The 26,073-nt window shown below is 41.5% G+C and overlaps 1 protein-coding gene across 1 annotated transcript; it reads right to left on the bottom strand.

Moving 5' to 3' along the window:
* Nucleotides 1-9,945: 9,945 nt before the first annotated feature.
* opn8c (opsin 8, group member c) lies at nt 9,946-22,472 on the bottom strand (the record flags this gene model as incomplete). Its single annotated transcript, XM_084082201.1, has 4 exons — nt 9,946-10,455; nt 11,982-12,313; nt 19,633-19,926; nt 22,328-22,472. The coding sequence occupies 4 exons, from the start codon at nt 22,470-22,472 to the stop codon at nt 9,946-9,948; spliced, it is 1,281 nt and encodes a 426-aa protein (XP_083938327.1).
* Between the last annotated feature and the right edge of the window lie 3,601 nt (nt 22,473-26,073).

Here is a 26,073-nt window from a genome sequence, read left to right on the forward strand (position 1 = left end):
TCTAAACTTCAGCACTCTTTGAAACTGATAACTCAACAAAACAAAATGAACTTAAATACAAATTAAATAACTCCTGATAAAACAATTTGACCTTAACAAAATATAACTTAATGGACTCCAGTCCGTAACTTTATCACCAAACTTGCAATAAACAGTGTGTCATTTAACCGGTGGTGTGTAGTCCTTTATGTTTGTAGAATGTAGTGCTGAAAATAAATATAAACTAAATTAATAAACCAAAAAAGTGTCCACCTTGTTTTATCAACTTTATGTGGCTGCTGGTGTGGCCATCACAGGCAGTATAATGTAATCACTATAGTCATCACCACACAGAAAAACAACAGATAAAACAATTCATCACAGAGGCTCTTTCTGTGTGTGTGTGTGTGTGTGTGTGTGTGTGTGTGTGTGTGTGTGTGTGTGTGTGTGTGTGTGTGTGTGTGTGTGTGTGTGTGTGTGTGTGTGTGTGTGTGTGTGTGGGGCTTTCATATTTTTCATATTCCATCTGATTGCCTAAGATTGGTTTCCAAAGATTGCTCCGCTTTGAACAAAATGACTCAAATCATGAACACAGTGTGCGATTGCCGTGAAACTTTGCACACACATTGCAACTAGGCCAAGGAAGAAATGCCACCCTATGTTTTTCAAAATCGGCCATAGATACTGTAACTGGACCAATCGGCGTGAAACTTTGCACGCACACTCCCTTGACTAGAGGCCAAGGAAAAACCTCTGCTCTGCATTTTTCACATCAGCCTTTTATAGCGCCACCAGGAGGCCATTTTTTTGCGAAACACATTTCTTGATATTACTCCTACAGATTTTGTTCAAACATCACGCAAATCAGTACAGATTATCTCTATAGTCATGTGATCAACACAGATTTGTCAGATTCTTCATATTCCATCCTGATTGGCTAAGACTGGCATGTAAAGTTTGCAGTAGTGCTCCGTTTTGAAGAAAATGTCTGAAATCATTAATGCAGTGTCTGATTGCCGTGAAGAAATGCCAAGAGGCCAAGGAAAAACCTCATGCACTTTTCAACTCGGCCTTTTCTAGTGCCACCAGGAGGCCCTTCCTATACAAACCCATTGTAACTTCAAACTCCATTTTAACCATGTTAGATTAATTGAAAACTACTGTCCTTGGTTCTGGTGACTGATATTCTATGTGAGGGGGTGTTTTTACGGGGCCAGAGCTCAGCTCTGGACCTGTTTTATTATTCGCTTTATTCTGTCACTTCTGCCACTTTTCGCAGTTCTGGGTGAACCGTGCTGTCGCTTTTTACGAAACTCGGCCATATGGTAGATGGTCATGAAAAACGATCAAAAAATAATTCTCACAATCTTTCGTCCAAAGGTGGCGCTATAGCACTCAATTGAAAATGGCAACTTTGAACAGGTACAACTCATGCCCTGTTTGACCTACAGCCATGAAACTTGGATACACATATGCGTCTCCTCATGCTGAACAACTTTCACCCTCTGACTTTTGACCTCTGACCTTTAGATCTCCCAGCATTTTGAATTATATGAAAAACAGTCATTGGCTCCTAACTTCTGCATTTTTTCACTTATGGAAAATCCGTTGGAAATTTTTGTAGGCAGTGGTCCAAAGTTCAAGTGTTAAACGTTTCGTGCAGATTGCTCAAAAATCCCAGGAGGAGATAGATTTTAACTATTACAGTTTTATGAAAATTATTCATCTGTGCCTAAAACATACATGCAGACTCACATTTCTTTGAAACTTTGCAGAAATGTACAGGGTCATTCCAAATATCACTGAAACCAATCTTACTCCAATTGGCCAAAAGGGGGCGCTATAGCAATTTTTTGAAAAGGCAGACTTTAAACAGGCATAAGTCATGCCTCGTTTGGCCGAAAGTCGTGAAACTTGCTTACACATGTGCCTTGACTCATGAGGAACACACGTATTGATTTGACCATTAAGCTCCGCCCTTAGATTTTCCGCAATTTTGAGCAGTTTGAAAAATACTTGTTTTTGCCAGTTCTGGCTTAACCGTGCATACGCTTTTTACGAAACTCGGCCATATGGTAGATGCTCATGAAAAACTACCAAGAAATAATTCTCACACTCATTCGTCAAAGGGTGGCGCTATAGCACTCAATTGAAAGTGCCAACTTTGAACAGGTACAACTCATGCCCTGTTTGACCTACAACCATGAAACTTCGATACACACATGCGTCTCTTCATGCCCGACAACTTTCGTGGTCTGACTTTTGACCTCTGACCTTTAGATCACCCACCATTTTGAATTATATGAAAAACAGTCATTGGCTCCTAACTTCTGCATTTTTTCACTTATGGAAAATCCGTTGGAAATTTTTGTAGGCAGTGGTCCAAAGTTCAAGTGTTAAACGTTTCGTGCAGATTGCTCAAAAATCCCAGGAGGAGATAGATTTTAACTATTACAGTTTTATGAAAATTATTCATCTGTGCCTAAAACATACATGCAGACTCACATTTCTTTGAAACTTTGCAGAAATGTACAGGGTCATTCCAAATATCACTGAAACCAATCTCACTCCAATTGGCCAAAGGGGGGCGCTATAGCAATTTTTTGAAAATGCAAACTTTAAACAGGCAAAAGTCATGCCTCGTTTGGCCGAAAGTCGTGAAACTTGCTTACACATGTGCCTTGACTCATGAGGAACACATCTATCGCTTTGACCAGTAAGCTCCGCCCTTAGATTGTCCGCAATTTTGAGCAGTTTGAAAAACACTTAAACCCAGGATTTTTCAGCTATTTGCGTGAAACTGTATCATCTGTGTGATCTCCTTTTTCACAGTTACTTGTCTGTTGGGCCAATGGCGTCTCCCTTAAATGAATGCCTCACAATCTCAAGGTCGCCAGTTCAAGCCTCACTTGATGCAGACTTAATTTAAGTTGAATTGCAAACAACATGACTGTATCAATGAATACATGTGCAAATGGTAAAGATAACCTGAAATGCTTATTTGAGAGTACGTTTTTTCAACGTATGACATACTTCATTCTGAAAATAGCTGATCTACAATCTCACAACTTTTCATGGTTTGTGAGCTTGTAGATCGGCTACTTTCACTAGTTTTGGTTCTGAGGAGATGTACAATTTCTTCATTGGTAAATGGTTTGTGAACGAGTGATCTTAGTGTTAGTGAAACAGGGGCTTGGTTCATGAAAGAAGGCAAGAGTTTATGATCTTCAACAGACAATATCAGCCTGGACAAAGCTATAGCACTATAGGTAGTGTTGCAGCCTATTAGTCTGAAGGTTGAGAGTTTGAATCCTGTTAATGGCAGTAGGTTGAGATGTCCAATCAAATCATTATGTTTCCATCTCTCTCTCTCATCAATCTATTGTTTCCATGTCACTCTCTCTCTCTTCAATCTATTCCGTTTCCATGTCTCTTAGGGGTGTGCCGATATATCGTCCCGCGATATATCGCGATACGTTTTCGTGACGATATGTATCGTTTTGGAAAAAAAAAATATCGTTTTTGATTTTTTTTTTTTTTTTTTTTTTACAATCATAATAATCAGGCATGCAAACGTCCCCGAAGTGAAAAGAGTGACAACATGTTTTTTTTTTCGGGTCAGGTGTCATACTATTTGGATTCAAAACGGCTATTGTAGCTGAAAAGCTACAAGTTTGCATGTCTGAATAATGCAAAAACAGAATTATTTGTTTGCATTTTCTTTTTTTCTCCTCCATATATTTTCATAATAAAAAAAGTGCGTATCGTATCGTATCGAAATCGTATCGAAGTTGTGAGTCAAATATCGTATCGTATCGTTTCGTGAAATTAGTGTATCGGCACACCCCTAATGTCTCTCTCTCTCTCTATTCACTGGCCCCGTATTATCGCTGCTTGCAGCTATATTTTCAATTACTTTTTGTATTTCTCCTGCCCTCCTGACCGAAGGCCACCGAGCAATTTTCTTTTCTTTCTTTCTTTTCTCACTTTTCTTTTTCTTCTTCCCAACCGAGTGTAGCCTTGGACTCGACAAGACCACCACCAACACCCCAGTAAGTGGGCTTTGGCATATTTGTTCATATTGTTTTCTCCTGACCAAGAGCACCTCGGATATACACAAACAAACAAACAAACACACACAATAGAACACTTCCAGCAGAGAGATTCAGACCTTGCCTGGGTCACACAATTAGCCCCTTATATCTTTACTTTACTGGAGTATTTCCAATTTTCAGTACTTTTACTTCTACTCCACTACATCTCAGATCCAAATATTGTACTTTTACAAAAAAAAAAAAAAAAAACCTGCAAAAGTAGCAGATCTACAAGCTCAAAACGCCTCACTTCGCGCCGTGTTTCGAGCTTGCAGATCTGCTACTTTTGATACTTTTTGTGTGACGCTGTAGTATGATCAAGTAGGACGTTAATTTGTGCACGAAAAAAACACAAAAAGTTAAGACAAGGAGATAAGAGATTTCTGCCCTACAGCAGCTAACTTATTTATAGTTGCTGTAGAGTTTCTGCAGCAGTGAAGTCCAGTCCAATTAAGTCTGGCTAGGATCTTTGCATAATTAATTAACAGTGGCGGGGAGGGGCCCATGCAGTCATCAATGGAGCCCATGTTATCTATTATATTACATAACCTGTCAAGTTGTAAAGCAACTAAGTACATGTACTCAAGTATACTGTACTTAAGTACAATTTTGAGGTACTTTTACTGTCTTCATTATTTACAATTTTCAATACTTATACGTTACACCCCACTACATCTCAGAGGAAAATATTGTACTTTTACTCAACTACAATTATATGACAATTATTGTAGATTTTGATTATTATTACAAAACATACACTAACCACTTCAGTCCTATGTTTTGTATACATTTTGAACTTTTGAAATGGGACATTCTGCACAATGAGTACTTTTACTTTTGGTACTTTAAAGGGATAGTTCAGCCCCAAAATGACTTTTTTTCATCCATTTGTCACTCCGTGGAGACTTGAATTGATGGATATTTTTTAGTTGTCTTATTCCTAAGCCAATAATGTGATAACCGGCAGCGGTTCCGGTCCGCTGGACATCAAATTATTGGCTTAGGAATGCGACAAAAACAAAAAAATATCCATCAATTCAAGTCTCCATGGGGTGACTATGATAGAAAAAAATAAAAGATTTTGGGTGAATTATGTCTAAGTATATTTTGATGCCGATACTTTTGTACTTTTACTCAAATACATTTTGAATACGGGACTTCTACATGTAACAGAGTATATCTACATTGCAGTATTGATACTTTTACATAGGTAAAACATGCGAGAGTATACTTCTTCCATCACTGGGAAACATTTCTTCTATTTACTTTTAGGTAATAAGGCCTCACTGTCTGTATTGTCATGTGTATGTACTAGTCATGCATACTTGACCGTGTGAATTTGTTCTAACAATCTGAATATTATCAAATCAACTTCATGCTGGCCCGGAATTATTATAATACTAATAATCGTGTTTCCTTTAGTTTTGGTTGTGGTGCATACATTTGCACCTAATATATATAGAATGTGTCCTCTGCAATTAAGCCACCCAACTATTTGTTGTGGGAAAGTGGTATTAATGAAGTGACTGGGGTGCAGTTAGGGGTTAAGTGTAATTAAGTGTTAAGCTGCTGGTATGAAATGCCTGCATAGGCGCAGGCTTTCATTACACAGTAGCAGGGGTTGGTTGCGCTTGACGGGCCGGGACAGCTTGTACACGACCCGAAACCTGTCTGGTCTCACGTGGCATGAGACTGTAATCCATTGATTGATTGATTGATGTACTTTATTTAGTAAGACATGAGAACAACAGTACATGGAAGTACAAATTCACAATACGAGGTCTACTAAACTGGAAGACTCATTAAAGCACTGAGCTTGTTTCAAATGAGTTCCCCACGCACACAAATCATGATGACATATAAGAGACAGACAGATATACATACTACTATAGAATGTCATACAATCAGTTTACAGGTTACTGGTATGAAGAGTGAAAAATATGTACAAAAGAAGAAAGAGAGAGGGGGGTGGGGGGGGTAGGTTAGGACTTAGACAGGGGCCATCTTTCAATTGCAGCCTCCTGAAGGTGTAACTTTAAGGCAGTTTTGAAAGTGAGTAGGGTTTTACACTCCTTTACTCCTTTTGGTAGGGCATTCCACATTTTTGATGAATAGCATGAGAACGAGTTCATTCCCTTTGTTGAGCCAAATCTGTGTTGAACATGATTTGTGGAGCTGCCTCTGGTGTTATGATCATGGACTTCATTAACATTGGCTGGAAGACAACAGGTTAGAGGACTATAACAAACCGGCTGGAAGACAACAGGTTAGAGGACTATAACAAACCGACCCAAAAAAATCCTGAACCCAGAAACGGGGGGAGCTTGGGCTCGGGGCCAGCAACCCCAAACCGTAAAACAACCACACATAATATGCTTCAAAAATGTTGAAAACAGAAAGACACCATTAGCAATAACGATGTCTGGCAGAGAGCGGGTCTACTACCACCAGTGGAAGAGGAGATTAAAGGAGAATTTTGGACTAAGTTTTTCTTACCTTTTCTATGATGTTATGATATCTTAGGATGAATGGTACAGTAGAACGTTTTCATAACTCCATCCTGGGTCCGCCACAGCTTAAAACGTGCGCAGATAGGCCTTGCATTAGATCACATATTTTAATAGCTTTTTTTTTTTATTTTTTTTTTAGATCTGACATTCATAGTGACAGAACACTGTCCAAAAAAAAAAGAATTCTCGCTAGACGAGATTAGACGTCACGTGGCGCTCAGGGCTTAACAATGGCGATAAAAACGGACTTCTTAGACGTCATGTGGCACTGAATGTGCATTTTCCGCTAAAACAGGCAACCAAGAGTGTACCTAGCGCTAAGGTGAAAGTGCAATATATCAGCTACCTACTTTCTTAAACAGATGAGACAAATAGCAAAATCAGATGAGCACGAGCTAAAACATTTAAGAAGTTCAGGAGGAAGGAACACACTTTGATCATCACACAACACTCCTAAACTTCTCCCCGACACCAGTTTAACACTGAGGATTTTACAGTGTACATTGGGTTCCCAGAGGTAAAAGAAAATGGTATGAAATGGGGGTCCCTGGCCTAATGCATATCAAACTGGGGGGTCCTTGAAATAAAAAAAAGATTGAGAACCACTGAACTAAACTATGCTGGAACCCCAATCTAAACCGTGACATCCTCAGTGTTTATTTAAAGGTAGGGTAAGTGAAATTATTTTGTTAAAATAAGTTTTAAATTGCTATAGAGTTTTTTTTATATAGAGATTTTACCTTTTAACGAAAAAACAAACAAACATCAGGAACCAGAAAAATCACTTACCCTACCTTTAACTCAGTGAGTGTACAAATGGAACCAATCCATTTGTAAGAGTCCATTTGGTTCCATTTGTACACTCTCTGAGTTACAGACCCGTAAAGGTCCATTTGGACCACTGGTGGAACCACGACCGGAACCACCGGTGCCGTGCATCTCCAAAATGATTCCCCAGTTTAAAACTTGTTTACTTCCCCTCTTTCTTGTGCCTTCCTCTAAGGGCTTGTCTCGTGATGCTGGTATTGGGCTTCCGGAGCGTGTGGCCGATCCATCCCCAACTTCTTCTCTTAATGGCCAAAAATCTTGTAACTCCACTTGAGCTGTATTCGGGTACATGATGATGATAGCATAAGGACACATTCAAGTATCTTACAATGTATAAAGTGACCATACCACAGTGTTGTGGAAAAAAATGATTTTTTTTTCTCCATTTGCTGAAAAGCTAATATTTTGGACATAGCTGGTTGCTGCCCTACAGCAGAGATATCCCTTTGTTCGGTTAAATCACGATGACCTTCATCACAATTAACAATACAGTAATAAAAGACAGATATACCACTGCATTTGATTGCCGTTATGTGAGACAAATGAATCAATAACTCACAAATACTTTAACATTCAACACAGAAAACATCATTACACTTTCTTTAAACAAAAAGGTAATTCTGCGTATTATAGGTTTGAAATGGTCAAAGTCAAAGTGTACTCACAAATGATTAGGACCACTCGCCTAATACATCAAAATGGATTGATAAAAATGGACATGTAAGGGTTGTGTACAGCAGTGGTTTTCAACCAGTGGTCCGGGGACCACCAGTGGTCCTTGAGGGGGTACAAAACAACAAAACCCTGGCACAAAACATTTCAAATGGTGGTCCGTGGCCAAATGTATAACAATTTAGGGGTCCTTGGCATGAAAAAGGTTGAAAACCACTGGTGTACAGGACAATGTGTACACAATGACAAAGTGCAGTGAGCAGGTGGAACTATCTGACTTTACGGCTGTGTTTGTTTAGATGTTTTAATGTTTATGGATAGGGCCGAAATGTATTTCGGATGTTGAACCATCCAGACCTCTCAGGTCATCTAGGAAAGGTCTGCTTTCTGTCCAAAACGAAACGTGGGGAATCAGCATTTAGTTCTTATGCACCACATTATCTGGAACAAACTCCACAGAAAACTGCAGGTCTGCTGCCACTCGTATTTCTTTTAAAATCACAACTAAAGACCTTTCTGTTTGCAGCTGCATTTGATTGAGTTACCTTTATTTATTTTTTAATTTCTCTTCTGCACTGTATCTGTTCCTTTTTTACCTCTTTTGTTTCATGCATCCTAATGTCATTGTGCAATTGTCTCCACCGGGCCCAAGGCATGGCTGAGACTATATTTTGCACCCTGTCCATCCGTCCGTCCGTCTGTCTGTCCGTGTGTCCGTCTGTGGAACAGCTAATCTCCGGCAGCGTTGGCTTGAAAACTGTGCACACACACTCCCCGGATGCCAGAGCAGAACCTCGGGCCGAATCTTTCAGATTGGCCCATTATAGCGCCACCAAAAGGCCGATTTTTGCAAAACTAATCTTTTGACAGTACTCCAACAGATTTTGTCCAAACATCACGCACATCGGTTCACATTATCTCTATCGTCATGTGATCAAGAAGACGGTTCTGTCCGAATGATTATATTCCATCCTGATTGTCGAACATTGCTGGCCCACAATAACCTACCTGAACGGGCGGGGGACCTGTGCTCTGCGGAGCACTTAGTTGTGTTTCCTTTGCTTGGTGTTCTGTGTAAAGCACATTGAAATGCCTTGTTGTTGAAATGTGCTGTACAAATAAAGCTGCCTTTCCTTGCCCGCTTGCCTACCTTACTGCTGTACTTTTAAACTGCCAATGAAATATTCAATCAATCAATCAGGTGCTTTCTGCTTCGGGAGATAAGCAAGAGAGCATTCACATGGAAACAATAAACAAGCACAATAAAAGCTCAAACACATACAATACAAACGATAGATAAGGGGAGCATTTTCTGGTCCTTGGGGAGGGGAAATAGTTTTTACAGCTTCACGTATCAGCATGAACATGCCATTATGAACCATCCAGACCTTTCACGTCATCTGGACAGGATTTCTGCTCATAACACGGCAGATTAAATCAAAGCCGAAGCCTTTTCTGTTTGCCGCTGCAAAAAAAGGAGTGGTTTAACTGGCATAACAATTGTATGGATTGAATTTGAATTGAAATATATGTTGTATTTATTATAATCATGTATATTTTTTATGTTTTTTTCAATAAGAATTTCATTTTCCTCTGCTTTCCAATTGGACTCCCTGGCGGGCCACAACCCACACTTTGAGAAGCACTGCGCTATGTATGGTCCAGCTCTGCACCGGCTGTATATCCAGTTCAGCAGTCTGCAGAAACCCAGTGGGGGGGACCCATGATGCACTGGGGCAGTGCAGTGACTGTGTTGACCTCCTCAGTAAAGGGATAGCTCCAAACTTTCGTTCTCTACCGGAAAAAAGTTAATTCAGCAGACGTGACAAGAAGGTTATAGATCACTCCTTTTTTGTCACGTGTCACGACGTGGAGATGGGCAGGAACTCTCTGACAGCCTTGTTGTGGCTCATAGACGGTGTGATCTTCAGCTTGTCGCCCCAGCACTGGTACACGACGTCGCCGTGGATGTAGCTGCTTCCCAGGCGCTTGTTCCGGCTGCTGCTGCGGCTCTTGTTGTGCTGCGACAAGCTGACCGGCGGGCCGGGGGGTCGCTCCTGGAGCTCTATCTGGATGGGGTGGGGGGCCTGGTGGTGGTGGTGGAGCGCGCCGGCGGAGCGGACCCCCACCCGGTTGCCCAGCGCGCCGGGACACAGCGAGCGGAGCAGACAGCGCAGCTCCTGCTGGAAGGTCTTGTTGAAGTAGAAGTAGATGAGCGGGTTGTAGACGTGCGAGCTCTTGGCGAAGAGGGCCGGGAGGACGAAGACCCCGGGGCTCATGTTCCAGTTGTCCTCCTGGAAGATGAACAGGAAGGAGACCACGGCGTAGGGCGCCCACGCCACCACGAAGCCCAGGCTGATGCAGAAGAACATCTGGAGGATGAGAGAAACGACGCGAACGTGGGGTTATTTTTTTTTTACACTTCTGTTGCAGAGTACAACCAGTGGTGGAATGTACCTAAGTATGTTTACTCAAGTACTGAACTTAAGTACTTGAGTATTTCCATTTCCCATCCAGTGATGCTCATTAGGCAGGGAGTGCTGTGCAACTTGCGTGATGATTAGGCTGACCTAAGAACAGATTATACCAGCGCCGCAAAATAAGAGTTGAGCTGTGCATAGGCTGCCTGCTGAGTTGTGAGAGAACAGATCAAAGGTGCGCAATCATAAATTAGTCATCAAGGTGAAAACATGCTATTTAATGTCATCATGCATACAGTAGGCTGCTATGCAGTAACTGCTTGATCCCTTTATGGAGTAGCCTATAATTGGCATCTACTGCTAGAACTGCATTTTTAATTGAAATTGTACTCATTAGGCTTGTCATGTCCGTTCTGTAATATCTCAGAAGAAATTGGATCTCAGAACAAATTTCATGGGTCCAATTAGGGTTTAAGTCTGTCATTTTGGAACTGTGAATACCTCTATTTCACAGTCCAAGAACAGCAGGACCTCACTTACAGAGATTTCAGAAAATATTTATATAAATTATTGTAAGCCTGAAACCAAGCTATCCAGGCTCCTGGTGAATCATGACCATTGAATATTTGACTAGTATATGATATAGCCTACTATATTTAAAGGTAGGGTAAGTGATTTACTTTGGTTAATATAAGTGATTTTTTCATTTTAGCATTTGGGGAACAATGCTCTAGTGTAGCTGTAGTATACAACCCTCGTAGACGTATTTATGATTCTGACGTTTTCAATCTACGAGAGTTGTAGGGTTCACGCCCCATGGAGACCTGGACTTTCTGCACTATGCCCCGCAAAGTACTCCAAACGTGTACAAATTGAAAATAAAGGTGCTTACCCCAAAGCCCCAAATGTTAACTACTTCTACGGGGTAGTCGTTTAATGTAATAATGCATATCTTTCAATAAAGAAGTGCTTTAATGCCGTCTGTGGCCGAACGCCATTTTTTCACCCTCGTTTACTTCCTGTTTACATTTAGTGTAATTCCAGGTTTCACCGGATGCGCCCCCTCACTACCCGTCACTACCGCCCATTGGGAACTTCCGACAGAATCGGCCACAGACGGCATTAAAACACTTCTTTATTGAAAGATATGGATTATTACATTAAACTACTACCCCGTAGAAGTAGTTAACATTTGGGGCTTTGGGGTAAGCACCTTTATTTTCAATTTGTACACGTTTGGAGTACTTTGCGGGGCATAGTGCAGAAAGTCCAGGTCTCCATGGGGCGTGAACCCTACAACTCTCGTAGATTGAAAACGTCAGAATCATAAATACGTCTACGAGGGTTGTATACTACAGCTAGCTCTAGTGCATGCCAAACTGGGGGGTCCGTGATGTTATAACATTTGAGAACCACTGCCTTAGGCCTAACAACACGTCACACCAAAGAGATGGCACTTCCACCCCGCCCCAGCTCACCATGGAGAGGCGTTTCTCTGCGTGCCGCAGGTTGTTGCGGATGCCGCGGGCGGACAGCGAGTAGGAGAAGTGGGAGATCTTGCACAGGATCTGGCACTGGGAGACGGCGATAAGGAGCACGGGCACCAGCGTGAAGCAGGCGAACGAGCAGATGACGTAGACAGCGTCCTTGACCGAGGTGTGGTAGGCCCGCCAGGCCACGGTGCAGGACAGGCCGTAGGGCTCGGGAACGTACGCGCCCCAGCCCAGCAGCGGCAGGAAGGACCACACGGCGGCCACCGTCCAGGTGGTGACGCACACCATCCGGATGTTGGCGCCCTCCAGCCACACGGCTGCACAGCAGAAAAAGGAGGATCGAAGAACATGGATTGATGGATGCAGTGGTGTAAAGCAGGGGTCTTCAACAGGGGGTCCGGGACCCCTAGGGAGTCCTCAGAGCTACTATAGGGGGTCCGCCAATTCTTTGTGTGATAGGATTTTTTTTTGTTTTACATTAACCACTTGAACCCTAGAATTCCTTTTCTGAGGGGAACATTAGCCGAAAATAGCAGATCTACAAGCTCACAACGGCTGTGAGCTTGTAGATCGGCTATTTTTGGCAAAGAGGCTATAGGTGTAGAGGGAAAAAAGAGCAGACTATAGTATAAAAAAAAAAAAAATCTGAAACACAATTTTATACAATATAGAGTAGGGGGTCCCTGCTTCATCTCTCTCTTAGCTAGGGGGTCCTTAGCCTGAAAAGGTTGAAGACCCCTGGTGTAAAGTAACTAAGTACTTTTACTCAAGTACTGTACTTGAGTACACTTTTGAGGATTTTTTTTTACTTTACTGGGGTATTTCCCATTTTCAATACTTTTAAAAATAAATCAAAATGAAAAAATCAGGTGTGTTTGGAGGAACGTGAGCTATAGGAATCAGGTGAATGAAATCAAGATTCATTTATATTCATAAGAGTCTATCAATGACATCATGGAGTATGTTTTTTGTTTGACAGGAAGTAATTAAGATTAGCTTTTTAGGGACTTTTGAGAATACACAAAAATTAAGAAGATTTCGGCATCTATTATTAGTTATGTTCATACCTAATACAAGTGCTCTAAAAGTGTGAAAAAAAAATATTTTTCATTTTGCCACGCCTTTAAGCCCTTTTTGTACAATACAATTTCTTTAGACAAGACAAGACAAATGTATCTTGGACAGGGACGTGCACAGATAGACTCTAGGTGGTGCTAGAGCACCTGCCCTTTGCCCTCTTGACCAGAAGTGCCCTTTTGAAAAAAAAGTTTTATTTTTTTCAGTTTACAGCAGGGGTCTTCAACAGGGGGTCCGGGACCCTTAGGGGGTCCTCAGAGTTACTACAGGGGGTCCGCCAAATCTTTATGTGATATGATTTTTCTTTTTACCATAACCACTCGAAACCTAGCATCCCTTTTCTGAGGAGAACTTTAGCCAAAAATAGCAGATCTACAAACCCACAACTGCGAGGCGTTGTGGGCTTGTAGATCGGCTATTTTTGGCAAAGAGGTATAGGTGTAGAGGGAAAAAAGAGCAGACCAAGGAAACAAAAAAAAGTATGATTTACTTGAGCACCTGCCCCTCAAAATGTCTGTGCACGCCACTGATCTTGGACACTGTGGCAGAGGGCCCTGTAGGAGTCACCTTGCTCTGGGCAAAAGCCATGCGCTGCTGGCAGAAGAGGGTTCACCTGGTTCATTCAGGCCCTGCATAACAAGGCCTCTCTGGCCCTTCAGAGAGGCAGAACATGAGAGACACCATAATTATCGTCTCTGTCGGGTGGAAAACCTCACATGTCCAAAACCGTTACTTAACCCATTGAGACCTGAAGCCGATTCCAGACATCTCCTAAATCCCAACGGTATTTTGAAAAACGTATGTTTCTATATCAGTTGTGCTCAAACTTTTTCATATCAAGGACACCAAAATGATATGTATTGTGCCGCGGACCCCCACCTCAAAATATTTAGTTCCAGGGACCCCAGAAGCGAAGATTTGAGTTAAAAATGTTCGCTTTAAAATAATATATTTTCAAAGATTTGCACACATTTTCATTATTTTTCAAAAATAGCAGATCTACAGTGCCGCGCTACGAGCTTGTATATCTGCTATTTTTGAATAGCCAAAGTGTAAAATAATGCTTTTTTAAGCGGGATTCAAATTCAAAAGCATCAAAAGTAGCCGATCTACAAGCTCAAAACACGTCGCGCTTCGCGTCGCGTTTCGTTTGACGCTTTCGTGTGACGCTGTAGTATGATTACGGGGCATTCATTTATGAAAAAACACAAAAAGTTAAAAAAATACGGAGATAAGTGGTTTCTGCCCGACAGCAACGTTATGTTTACTGTTTTCCCATTTCCTCCCATTAGTACTACTGGGTTTGAGTACTTCTTTGTCCATCACTGTCTGCCTGCTACCTCAGCTACAACGATTACCTAACCCTGCCACAGAGCAACAAACACCCCCCGGCACCACCCTGGGAGCACACTTCAGCACGCTCCTGCACTTATCGCCTTTGTCTTCCCCTTCAATAAACACGCCTACAGGCTTTCTCTCTCGTGTGTGTCTCAGTCGCATAGTACTCCTGCCATGAGGCCTCTCTAACAATAACACAATGAATTAAGTGACTGCTGTTAAAAAAGAATATTTACATTATTGCACTGTATTTACATAATTGTACTGTATTGCACAGTGACATTATAGTCACAGTGCATACAGTACACACACGCGTGCGCGCACACGCACACGCACACACACACACACACACACGCACACGCACACGCACACGCACACGCACACGCACACGCACACGCACACACACACACACACACACACACACACACACTACAGTAAGCATGCATTGCATCTATGCATCTATGAATTGAATACCAAGGCCCTCATTGGAAACAAGTCCGCAAGGACTTTTATGAACGGACCTGTTAGACAAAGTATTTTAAATGTAAATGTGTTGTTTTACATTTTTTTTGCCTAATAAAATATTCAATCAATCATGCCATAGTGCATTGGTTCTCAATGTGGGGTCCGGGGACCCCCAGGGGTCCTTGAGGGAGTTCCAGGGGGTCCCCAGCTAAATAATAGATTAGGCACCAAATGGACCCTTATGGGTCTGTAACTCTGAGAGTGTACAAATGGATAACGGGTCCATTTGGTTCCATTTGTACACTCTCAGAGTTAAATTGACATAGATTTTACAATATAAATTGCGGTCCAAGTGATAGAAATGCCATTAAATGGGGGTCTGTAGCCTAATGCATGTCAAACTGGGGGTCCTTGAAATTAAAATGGTTGAGAATCACTGCTAGAGCCGTAAAAAATCTTCTCTTATGGGGGTCCCTGGCATATCTTTTGAAATGGGGGTCCGCGGGCTAATAAGTGTCAATTTGGGGGTCCTTGAAATGAAAAAGTTTGAGAACCACTGTCATAGTGAATACATACCAAAGGCAATACATTGCCAAACTAGAAAAAGTGCTCCTCGGAGCACAGGTCTCCGCCAGGTCAGGTACGTTATTCTGGCCTCCTGGTGGCGCTATAATAGGCCAATGTGAAAAGGGTGCCATTTATTCTTAGGTCTTTCACGGCAATCAGACACTGCATTCATGATTTGAGGCATTTTGTTCCAAAAATGTGTTTTGCTAAATTAGACCTGCTGGTGGCGCTATAACAGGCCAATGTGAAAAGGGTGGCATTTCTTCCTTGGCCTAGTGGGAATGTGCGTGTGAAATGCCACGGAAATCGCAAGCTGCGTGCATAGTTTGAGGCTTTTTGTTCAAAACGGACCAATCCTGCAAACTTTGGAAGCCAACCATAGGCAATGAGGATGGAATATGGGAAATCGGACAGATCCATGTTGATCACATGACTATAGAGATACTGTGTACCGATTTGCATGACGTTTGGATAAAATCTGTAGGAGTAATGTAAAAAACATTGTTTTGCACAAATCGGCCTCCTGGTGGCGCTATAACAGGCCCATGTGAAAAAATTGGGGCAGAGGTTCTGAATTGGCATCCAGGGAGTGTGTGTGCAAAGTTTCGGAGCGAACGGGCCAACGGTGCCGGAGATTAGCTGGTAACACACAGACAGGACGGACACACACACGGACGGACGGACGGAGGGTAAAACATACTCTCTCGCCATGCCTTCGGCCTGGCGGAGACAATAATTTAAGTTTTTTTTTTACTTTGTATTTTTTGTTAAGTGCACCTGCACATCCCAACCCAATATTATGCCGTTGTTACAAATGTGTTGCTTTTAAATGTGCAAAACAAAAATCTAAAAATAAATCAACATAGAATCATCCACAACATGTTCACATGCACAGTTCAGTTTAAAAAGCAGTGTTAAAGGGGTTAGGGTGTCATTTAGAGGGCTTTGTGGATAGGAGGACAAATAAGTTCTTGATGATCTAAAAAGCAATGATTCTCAACCTTTATAATTCTAATGGCCCCCAGTTTGACATGCATTAGGCCACGGACCACCCGTTAACCATGTTTTATCTCAGGGTCCCCAAACAACACTGTAAAAACCTCTGCGTTTATTTAACTCTGAGAGAGCGTACAGTACACATTGTACACTCTCAGAATTACAGGCCTGTAAGGGTCCATTTGGACCCCAGGTGGTCCCTGGGCCCCATGTTGAGAACCACTGGTCTGACTCTGAAGGCATAGACAACGTTTCACCTCCCTCCTCCATATGTGTGCATATGTGTTCTTACTGTACTGTACACTCCTGACTGATTGAAGTGGATTTAGGAGATAGAAATAATGAGCGCCTATAGCTGAACCTCCCTGATATTCTCCGCTTTAGAAGCCTCTCACTTTAATCAGCAGTACAAGCACGTTATGTGAAGATGACATTTCCTCCTTTCCCCCTTTTCCATCTGCGTTTGAACCAGGGCCGTAACAAGGGGTAATCACAGGGGATGACATCGGCCACCCCACTAGCATTTACATTAAACCTCAAATTTGTCGCATCTTGACACGTAGTGGTCGAGGTGATTTTTCTGAAATAGGGCTTATGTGGCTGCCATACTAATTTTGGTTATATTTCTGTTCTTAATTTGCCCTAACCCATTAAGACCTGAAGCCGATGGCGATTCTACAAATGTCTTCTAAATCCCAACGGTATTCTGAAAAACGTATGTTTCTATATCAGTGGTGCTCAAACTTTTTCATGTCAAGGACCCCAAGATTATATGTATTTGGCCTCGGACCCCCATCACAAATTATTTTGTTCCAGGGACCCCCAGAAGCAAAGATTTGAGTTAAAAATGTTTGCTTTAAAACAATATATATTCAAAGATTTGCACACATTTTCACGATTTTTCAAAAATATCAGATATACAAGCTCGTAACGCGGCACTCGGTGCCGCACTATGAGCTTGTATATCTGATATTTTTGAATAGCCAAAGCGTAAAATAATGATTTTTAGCTCATATAAAAAAATGACACAGATGCGGGTTAAATATAATTTGCCCTGAACCTGTTCATGCAGGAACGCCATATATGGCGAGGTGTCAGTGGGACACAGCAAGTGTGTTATACTTCCGCTCACTGACGGAGCGTTTGTTTGAGCATGGCGCGGGAAGGAGGACACGGTGCTTTAGTTTGCTATTCTAATTCTAAATGTGAATATTTACGTTACTACTGGCTTGTGGCTAAATGCCAAGAAAAATGAGGTTATCACTAGGGATGTCCGATATTAAAGGCCGATTATTAGCATAAAAATTTAATATCGGAAAAAATCGGTAAAGGTTTTTGGTAAAACTTGCATGGCACTTGCATGGAGGGCCCTGAACGGCATGACGAGCGTATGGAACTACAACCTCCCGCGTCAAATCAAACTCCCCTTCTTCTATGTAACGGTAGAGTCTGCTCTCCTCTATGGCAGTGAATGCTGGACTCTGAAGCCAACCCTGCAGAAGTCCCTCCCTAGACGGATGCTGCCTACACCAGAATGTTGCGTGCAGTACTTAACATCAGCAAGAGTACACATGTTACCAACAAGATCCTGTATGAGGGAATGGCAAAGGGTGAGCGAGAAAATGGCAGCCAGGAGAATGAGACTGCCAAAGACATCAAGAACTGCCAGCCAGCAAATTGGTGCTGTGGAACCAACACACGGGCATCGGTCCCGAGGACGTCCCACACTAACGTACGTGGATGTACTCAAGAATGATGCAGGAGCGCAAAGTACCAACGAACTGGCCAGATGTACTGTATGGAGAACCGGGATGACTGGAAGCAACGATGGAGGGCTCGCCTGAGGACGACCTAGAGACTAGCATGTCTTCTTTATACGTTGATCGATGTATTGATTTATTGCAGTTGTATGTTGCTGTCTGTTCCTGGGCGGACTCGTTCTCGTTGTGCAGCCAGCGAGGTGTTTATATTTTCTTTTGTCGTACAATGTTTATGCTTTATGTTCTATTACGTTTTATGTTCCATTATTTTTGTCTGTTTATTTATGCTCTAGCAGTTGGATGGTTTGTGTCTGTGAGAGCTACACAATAAATCCACTCAGTACGAGAAAGAACAAGCTGTCTCGTTTTTTTGGACCACTGATGGGAGTGATAGCTTAAGTGGTCACTTTTTCCTTGCCGCCCTCTATTTTTGTTCTGAAATGAATTCTCTGGTTTTAGCGCAGATTGTCCATTCATGTGCAGTAAGTGGAGGGGCTGCACATTTACATTGAAATAAGATGCTCATTGTGAGGCATTGCGATTCGTGACAAAATGTTCTCTTTCCATTTGAAGAGTAATACGCATGCTACGCGATAGATCAATTTACTACCACAGGACTACAAAATGAACTAATATAAACAACGTAGGCTACTGTAGCTATTATTATAATTCTTTTTTTTACAACAACTGTTGTTTTAATCATCCAATTAACATGCAGTTACAATTCATAGTAGAGGATCACTTATTGTCATTTTGGACCTTTGAAGACCTCTACCATTAGGGCTGTGAATCTTCTGCTTTCTCACAGTTCGATTGATTCTTGGGGTCACGATTCGATTTAAAAATTAATTCTCATTCAAAAATTAATTCTCATTCAAAAATCAATTCTCATTTAAAAATAATTCCAAGCTGTAGCTCTGTTATTTCCAATAGCTCAAACAAAAAAAGAGGCTAAGATTCTTGGCTTTAATGATATCTTAGATTAGGTGTAGTTCTATTTGATGCAGAAACACAACGTAATTGCCTTGATGCAAGTAACATTAATGAGCGTCAGCTGGACAGTGACACACACTGTGCTGTGCTGAACTGGAAGTGACTGGAATTAGTTTCATTTTCCCCCTAAAGCCCTTGAATATGACATGAATAAGACATGATCATATTTACTGTTTAATTGGTTGCCATTATTGACAAATAGGTAGGAAAGCTTTCATTTATTTTCTTCTTTTTCTTCTATATGTATTTTTTGGAATTCATCGATTTTGAATCGTTGATGATAAGAATTGTGATTTTTACATGAATCTATTTTTTTCCAACACCCCTATCTGCCATAGACCGATTTCAGTGAATGTCCCTCCCCATCACCTTAGAACTGTGCTGGTGGAGCCCCCTTCACTATACACATGTTCCGGTAGACCCCCCCCCCCTCCCCTCACCATAGAGCAGGCTGTAGCAGGTCTTCAGGTACCGGATGACACTGATGGCGGCGACGGTGAACATGCCACACAGGCCGAAGATGAAGCAGCCCAGGCCGTAGTAGATGCAGGTGGGGTTGTGTCCCAGCCAAGCGTGGTTGAAGGACGACATGATGGACAGCGGGTAGAAGAGGACACAGCTGAGGAAGTCCACCACGGCCAGGTTGACGCACAGCAGCTCGGAGCCCACCATCTTCTTCCTCCTCCGGTATGAGATCAGCAACACCAGGCCGTTGCCCGTGAGGGAGAGGAGAACTGAGGACAGGAAAGCGATCGATCAACAGCGGCACTCATGATTTGTTGTTCAGCAGTATAGTGGCTACCTAGCTACGTACAGTGGAACAAGATATGTCACAGGAAAATGGTCACATACTGTACGACTGACTGGCTTTATTGTGACTGTTGTGTCTTCGTGGGCCACATAGCACCTGAGGAACCAGTGAGGAACTACCGAGGAACCAGAGAGGAACTACTGAGAAAATAGTGAGGAACTAGTAAGGATCTAGTGAGGAAATAATGACGAACTAGCGAGGGCCTAGTGAGGATCTAGAGAGGAACTAGTGAGGATCTAGTGAGGAAATAATGAGGAACTAGTGAGGGCCTAGTGAGGATATAGAGAGGAACTAGTGAGGATCTGGTGAGGAAATAGTGAGGAACCAGTCAAGCTCCAGTAGGAACCAACCAGGAATCAGTAGAAACCAATCAGGAACCAATCAGGAACCAGTGGGGAACCAATCAGGATCCAGTAGGAACCAATCAGGAACCAGTGGGGAATCAATCAGGAACCAGTGGGGAACCAATCAAGAACCAGTGGGGAACCAACCAGGAAGCAGTGAGGCACCACTGTGCTGGGTCTTTAACGAATCATGGTGCCTAGGTCACAATCCTCTTATTGAGGTTCTTATTTAAAGGAGTAGTTCACCCAAAACGTGACTTATTTTCTATCAATTACACACCCCATGAAGCGTTGAATTCGTGGAGATTTTTTTGTTTTTGTCGCATTCCTAAGCCAATAATTTGATTACCGGCAGAAAGATGCTAATGTATCCGGTATGAGTCTCCTACCGGAGACACCGCCGGTCATCAAACTATTGCCTTAGGAATGCGACAAAAACAAAAGAATCTCCATGAATTCAATGCTTCCTTACGGGTCCATTTGGTTCTATTTGTACACTCTCAGAGTTACACACCCCAAATTGTAGACCCACTGGTGTAGCAGAGTGTCTCCAGTGAGCCAACATGCACAATATCAGCACCCTGACTCTGTTTGACCAGAATGGAACAGAGCCTTAATTAGTATCATTGATAACACCTGTCAATGTCTTCACAATATGGCTGCTGTGCAAGTGATGAAACCAAAGTAGTGAGCACACAACATTGGAACTGAACTGGAACACTATAAAATTGAAGCTGATAAATGGGTCCTCTCTCTCTGATTGGATGCAATTGATAACCCAACCGAAAATGTATTTTATGTTTAATGTGTTTATTAAAAAGCTGGAGAGACAGAGAGACCCTTGTTACTGAGCAAACACTGTCTACTCTAGCAAGAGAAGGCCTACTACTACTATCAGAATATAGAGCTATTTAAAGCGTATTTTAACCAAAGAAAATCACTCACCCTACCTTTAATCCGGGTGGTTTTGTTTGCAGGTGAGGAAACTAAACATTTTAAGTAGCCCTCTGCCATCTAGTGGCTGTTTTTTTAACTGCAGCGTACACGCTTCACATTAAACAACGTGACATTCCAGCTTCACATTAGAGTCTCGCTCCTTTTTTCTTTCTTTCGTTTTTATAGAACCATTTTGTTACAATATCATCAAATACATTTGTAGGCAATTTTTAACCGCAGTACCCCCCCCCCCCCCACCCACTGTTTACTGCAGCCTACATATTTTTCTTATTGATTAGGATAGGCTACTCATTTATATGATGTTTTTGCATAGTATTGTATATCTGTCTGTCATTAAATGTTTCGATTAATTGAATAATACACATGCATAGACCCCAATTGAAACAAGCCATAGTGCTTTCTTGGGTTTAATCCTTTTGGCAGCCCTATTACTTTCTGTGCTTTTTTTTTTGCAAACTGTTAATAACGTATTCAATCAATCAAGCAAAGACACATTGCGTGCGTAATGCGTATACAGAAACATGCACGCACACACAGATTTGAGTGTAAGGTTGCCTTTAGTTTTTAAGTTTAGTTCATTATTTTGGTCATGATTCATACAACATAAAACGGATCTGGCTTTTATATAGGTTAAACGTATTCATCATTATAGGGGGGGGGGGACCAGGGCCCCCCCCGAAAAATCAGTTAACATAGCCTCAGAATCCTTTTAACCACTTAGCGTTGGCTAGATCTTATACAAAATCTGCAAGTTCATAAGCTTATGTAGATACGCTATTTTTTGAAAATGTGTGCATATCTTTGAATATAATTATTTTTTAAATAGAACATTTTTTTTAAACTAAAATCTTTGCTTCTGGGGGTCCCTGGCACCAAACATTTTAAGATGGGGGGTCCGCGCCTCCGCGGCCAAATGTAGTAGGCTATATCAATTTAGGGATCCTTGGCATTGAAAACCACTATATAGGCGACAAGCAACATCATTACTATTCACAAAATAATAACATAAGTTGTTGAACTCACCAACCACAAGGATAGCCAGTCCTACACAGATATCGGCACCGGGTGCGAGTTTGGACGCGTAGACAGACACAGAGATGGTTCTGTTGAGATGAAGATGAAGATCAGAGTCCAGGTCGTGTGGATCAGCGGACCGGTTCAGAGGCATGTTTGTCACAGCATCACATTCACATCACATGGAGAACAATGTCAACAATGTGTCAAGATGCACTGACTGGACCAGTGGTCCTATAGCCTTCTCTGACTCCTTCATCCTTCTAATCTTCTACAAGGAATAACAAAACGCTCGCCCCAAAACACAGTCGCCCCGGGATAAAATCCGGCGACCTCGGAACGGTCGCCGCTTGGTATTCCTTCCTATTAACATTAACCTCAGTAAAACTATACCTAAACAAACCTAACGTTATTCCTAAACTTAACCTCAGTAAAACTATACCTAAATATATTTCTAACGTTTATCCTCAGTAAAACAAATATAAGAGTACAAGAACCACTGGAGGCGAGCGTACCGCGGAAAAAAAGAAAAAGGGGGTGAGTGAGCCATAGGGGGTGAGCGTGTTTTGGGGCGAGTCTTCTGGTTACCGTCTACTACAGCACCAGCAGCAGCGAATCGAGTCCTCTCTCCTCTTCAATTAACTTACACGTGTCATTTATAGTCCGCCGTACGATGGTGTCGCTTGGCAAATACAACAGATCTTCATTCAAGCCCGTGATTGTCTCTTGAATTATTAAAACCAATCAACTCACAATGAGCATTTCAAGCACAGGTCAACAATATGAACTCCCTCCATATGCCCATGGTATGACAAGACAGACAGACAGACAGACAGGCAGGCAGACAGACAGACAGACAGACAGACAGACAAGCATGCCACTTTCATCAAAGTCCATAGCTATTGTGGGTGTGGTCAGTGGTGGACTTAAGTACAATTTTGAGGTATTTGTACTTTACTTGAGTATTTCCCATTTACAGTAGCCTACTTTTACTTCTACTCCACTACATCTCAGGGTAATATATTGTACTTCAGTTACTAGTTACTTTGTAGAATTTGATTATTATTACAAAACATACATTAACCACTTCAGCCCCTATATATACATTTAGGCCATTTGAAAATAGCTGATCTACAAGCTCACAATGCATTGCATCGTGACGCATTATGAGCTTGTAGATCTGCTAGTTTCAAAATATTTGTATACATTTCAAAACCTGAAATGGGACATTCTGCACAATGAGTACTTTTACTTTTGGTACTTTTTGATGCCAATACTTCTGTACTTTTACTAAAGTACATTTCGAATTGCGGACTTTTACTTGTGACAGAATATTTTTATATTGCAGTATTGATACTTTTACTTAAGTAAAAAAAACATGAGCACTTTCTACCACTGGGTGTCGTGCGTTTGTGCCACAGGGTGGCGCTCCGGTGCTGCGTTTAATATGCACTGTATGCATGTCATTAATCAGGTCCAAAAACCTGCCTCCCTGAAAACAGAACAGAACAGTCTATTCTACTATAGAATAGAATGCGCCTCGGCCTCTTCAAGCTGAACTGGTCAGGACCGGACAGCTTCAATGCGTTTTATTCAAAGGACGGAGTCACCTAAAAGACTATTCATTTTGACCAAAATCTGCAGTAACCATGTATCCAGTCATCCATTCAACCCTTAAATTGCATAAAATATATTTACACCTATATATCTACACCTAGAGGTGAAGATATGTGTTATATTTACACATATATATCTACACCCAGAGGTCTAGATATGTTATATTTACACATACATCTACACCCAGAGGTGTAGATATGTATGTTTGATATCTTGACTTTACATTTTGGGATGAAGTCTCTTGCCTGGTGTTTCTAGTTAAAAAGAAACATCAAACAGAAATGAATGATCCTTTCCTTTACCCATTGAGACCTGGAACGCATCTGTGTCACTTTTTGATTTGAGCTTAAAAAAAAAGCATTATTTTACACTTTGGCTATACAAAAATAGCAGATATACAAGCTCATCTACAAGCTACGAGCTTGTAGATCTGCTATTTTTGAAATGTTTTGAAAATATGTGCAAATCCTTGAATATATATTGTTTTTTTAGCGAACATTTTTAACTCAAATCTTTGCTTCTGGGGGGGTCCCTGGAACAACATATTTTGAGATGGGGGTCCGCGGCCAAATACATATAATGTTGGGGGGTCCTTGACATGAAAAGGTTTTGAGCACCAGTGATATAGAAACATACGTTTTTTTCAGAAAACTGTTGGGATTTAGAAGACATTTGTAGAATCAGCTTCAGGTCTTAATGGGTTAAGACCTGGAACGCATCTGTGTCACTTAAGATTTCTTAGGCTATTCAAAAATCGTGAATTTTTTTTTTTTTTTTTTTTTTTCAAAAAAACTTAGGATTTAGATTTTTTTTAAAGAATCCCCTCAGGTCTCCAGGAACTTCCAGCTCACTGTAGCAGGTACTGCAGCACAGTGGTTCTCAAAGTGTGGTCCGGGGACCCCCTCCTTGTAGAGGGTTCCAGTGCAGTGAGGCAACCAGCGAGATTAGTTAACTTATACTATACCATCAAAATCAGTTAAAACCCCTTTAACCCTATTTTATACTTGATTTATTTGTAAAATAGCAGATCTAAAAGCCCACAATGGGTTGCGATGCGACGCATTGTCAACTTATAGGTCGGCTATTTTCAAATAGGTTAGAAAAATATAGAAAAGGTTTTGAAAAGAATATGTACACATGTTCTCATATGGGGGTCCATGACGCAGACATCTTTTCAGATGGGGATACATATCAATATGAGGGGTCCTTGACCAGTGGTGGAAAGGAACTAAGCACATTTACTTAAGTACTGTACTTAAGTACAATTTTGAGGTATTTGTACTTTACTTGAGCATTTCCAATTTCCAATACTTTTACTTATACTCAGAGGCAAATATTGTACTTTTACTCCACTACAATTATTTGAACATTTTAGTTGCTAGATACTTTTCAGATATAAATTATGATATTGTGAAACATACATTAACCACTTATTTTATACATAGGCTATTTGAAAATAGCCGATCTACAAGCTCACAACGTTGTCAGCTTGTAGATCTACTATTTTCAAATATTTTAGTACTTTTACTTTTGGTAGGCTACTTTAAGTACATTTTGAAGCCAATACATTTTGAATTCTGGACTTTTACTTGTAACAGAGTATTTTTACTTAAGTAAAGAATTTGAGTATGTTTTCCACCACTGCCCTTGACATGAAAAGGTTTGCTGTAGCAGACAGGAGGGAAAAGTTGAAGCGCATTCATCCGGCGCCATCTGTTGACACCCGTAGCACACTACAAGTCCACACACACACACACACACACACACAGCCGCATATATAAAAAGACATTGGATGTTACGTTTGGAGTAGAAAGGTAAGGTAGACTTTATTTGATGGCGTTTCAAAGCCTACATAAAGGTCTAGCCGTTACAAAACACAGGTTCCCCACACAGTTGTATGTCACAGAGATTGGAATGGTGTGTACCGACAGAAAGGCATCATTATCAAACAGCGGGGACCTAAAAGTACAGGGTAGGCAGTCCAGTTTAACCACGTGAAGCCTGGCCCTTCAACTACTATTTTTGGCCATGTCCTTATCTGTGAAAATGTTTGTTTTTGTTAGTTTGTCAACTTTTCAAACATAATTCCATCAAAAATGTCAACAATGACTGATCTACAAGCTCACAATGTGCTGCAT

This window comes from Gymnoscopelus microlampas (genome assembly GCF_963454915.1).
Source record: "Gymnoscopelus microlampas genome assembly, chromosome: 16".
Lineage (NCBI taxonomy): Eukaryota > Metazoa > Chordata > Actinopteri > Myctophiformes > Myctophidae > Gymnoscopelus > Gymnoscopelus microlampas.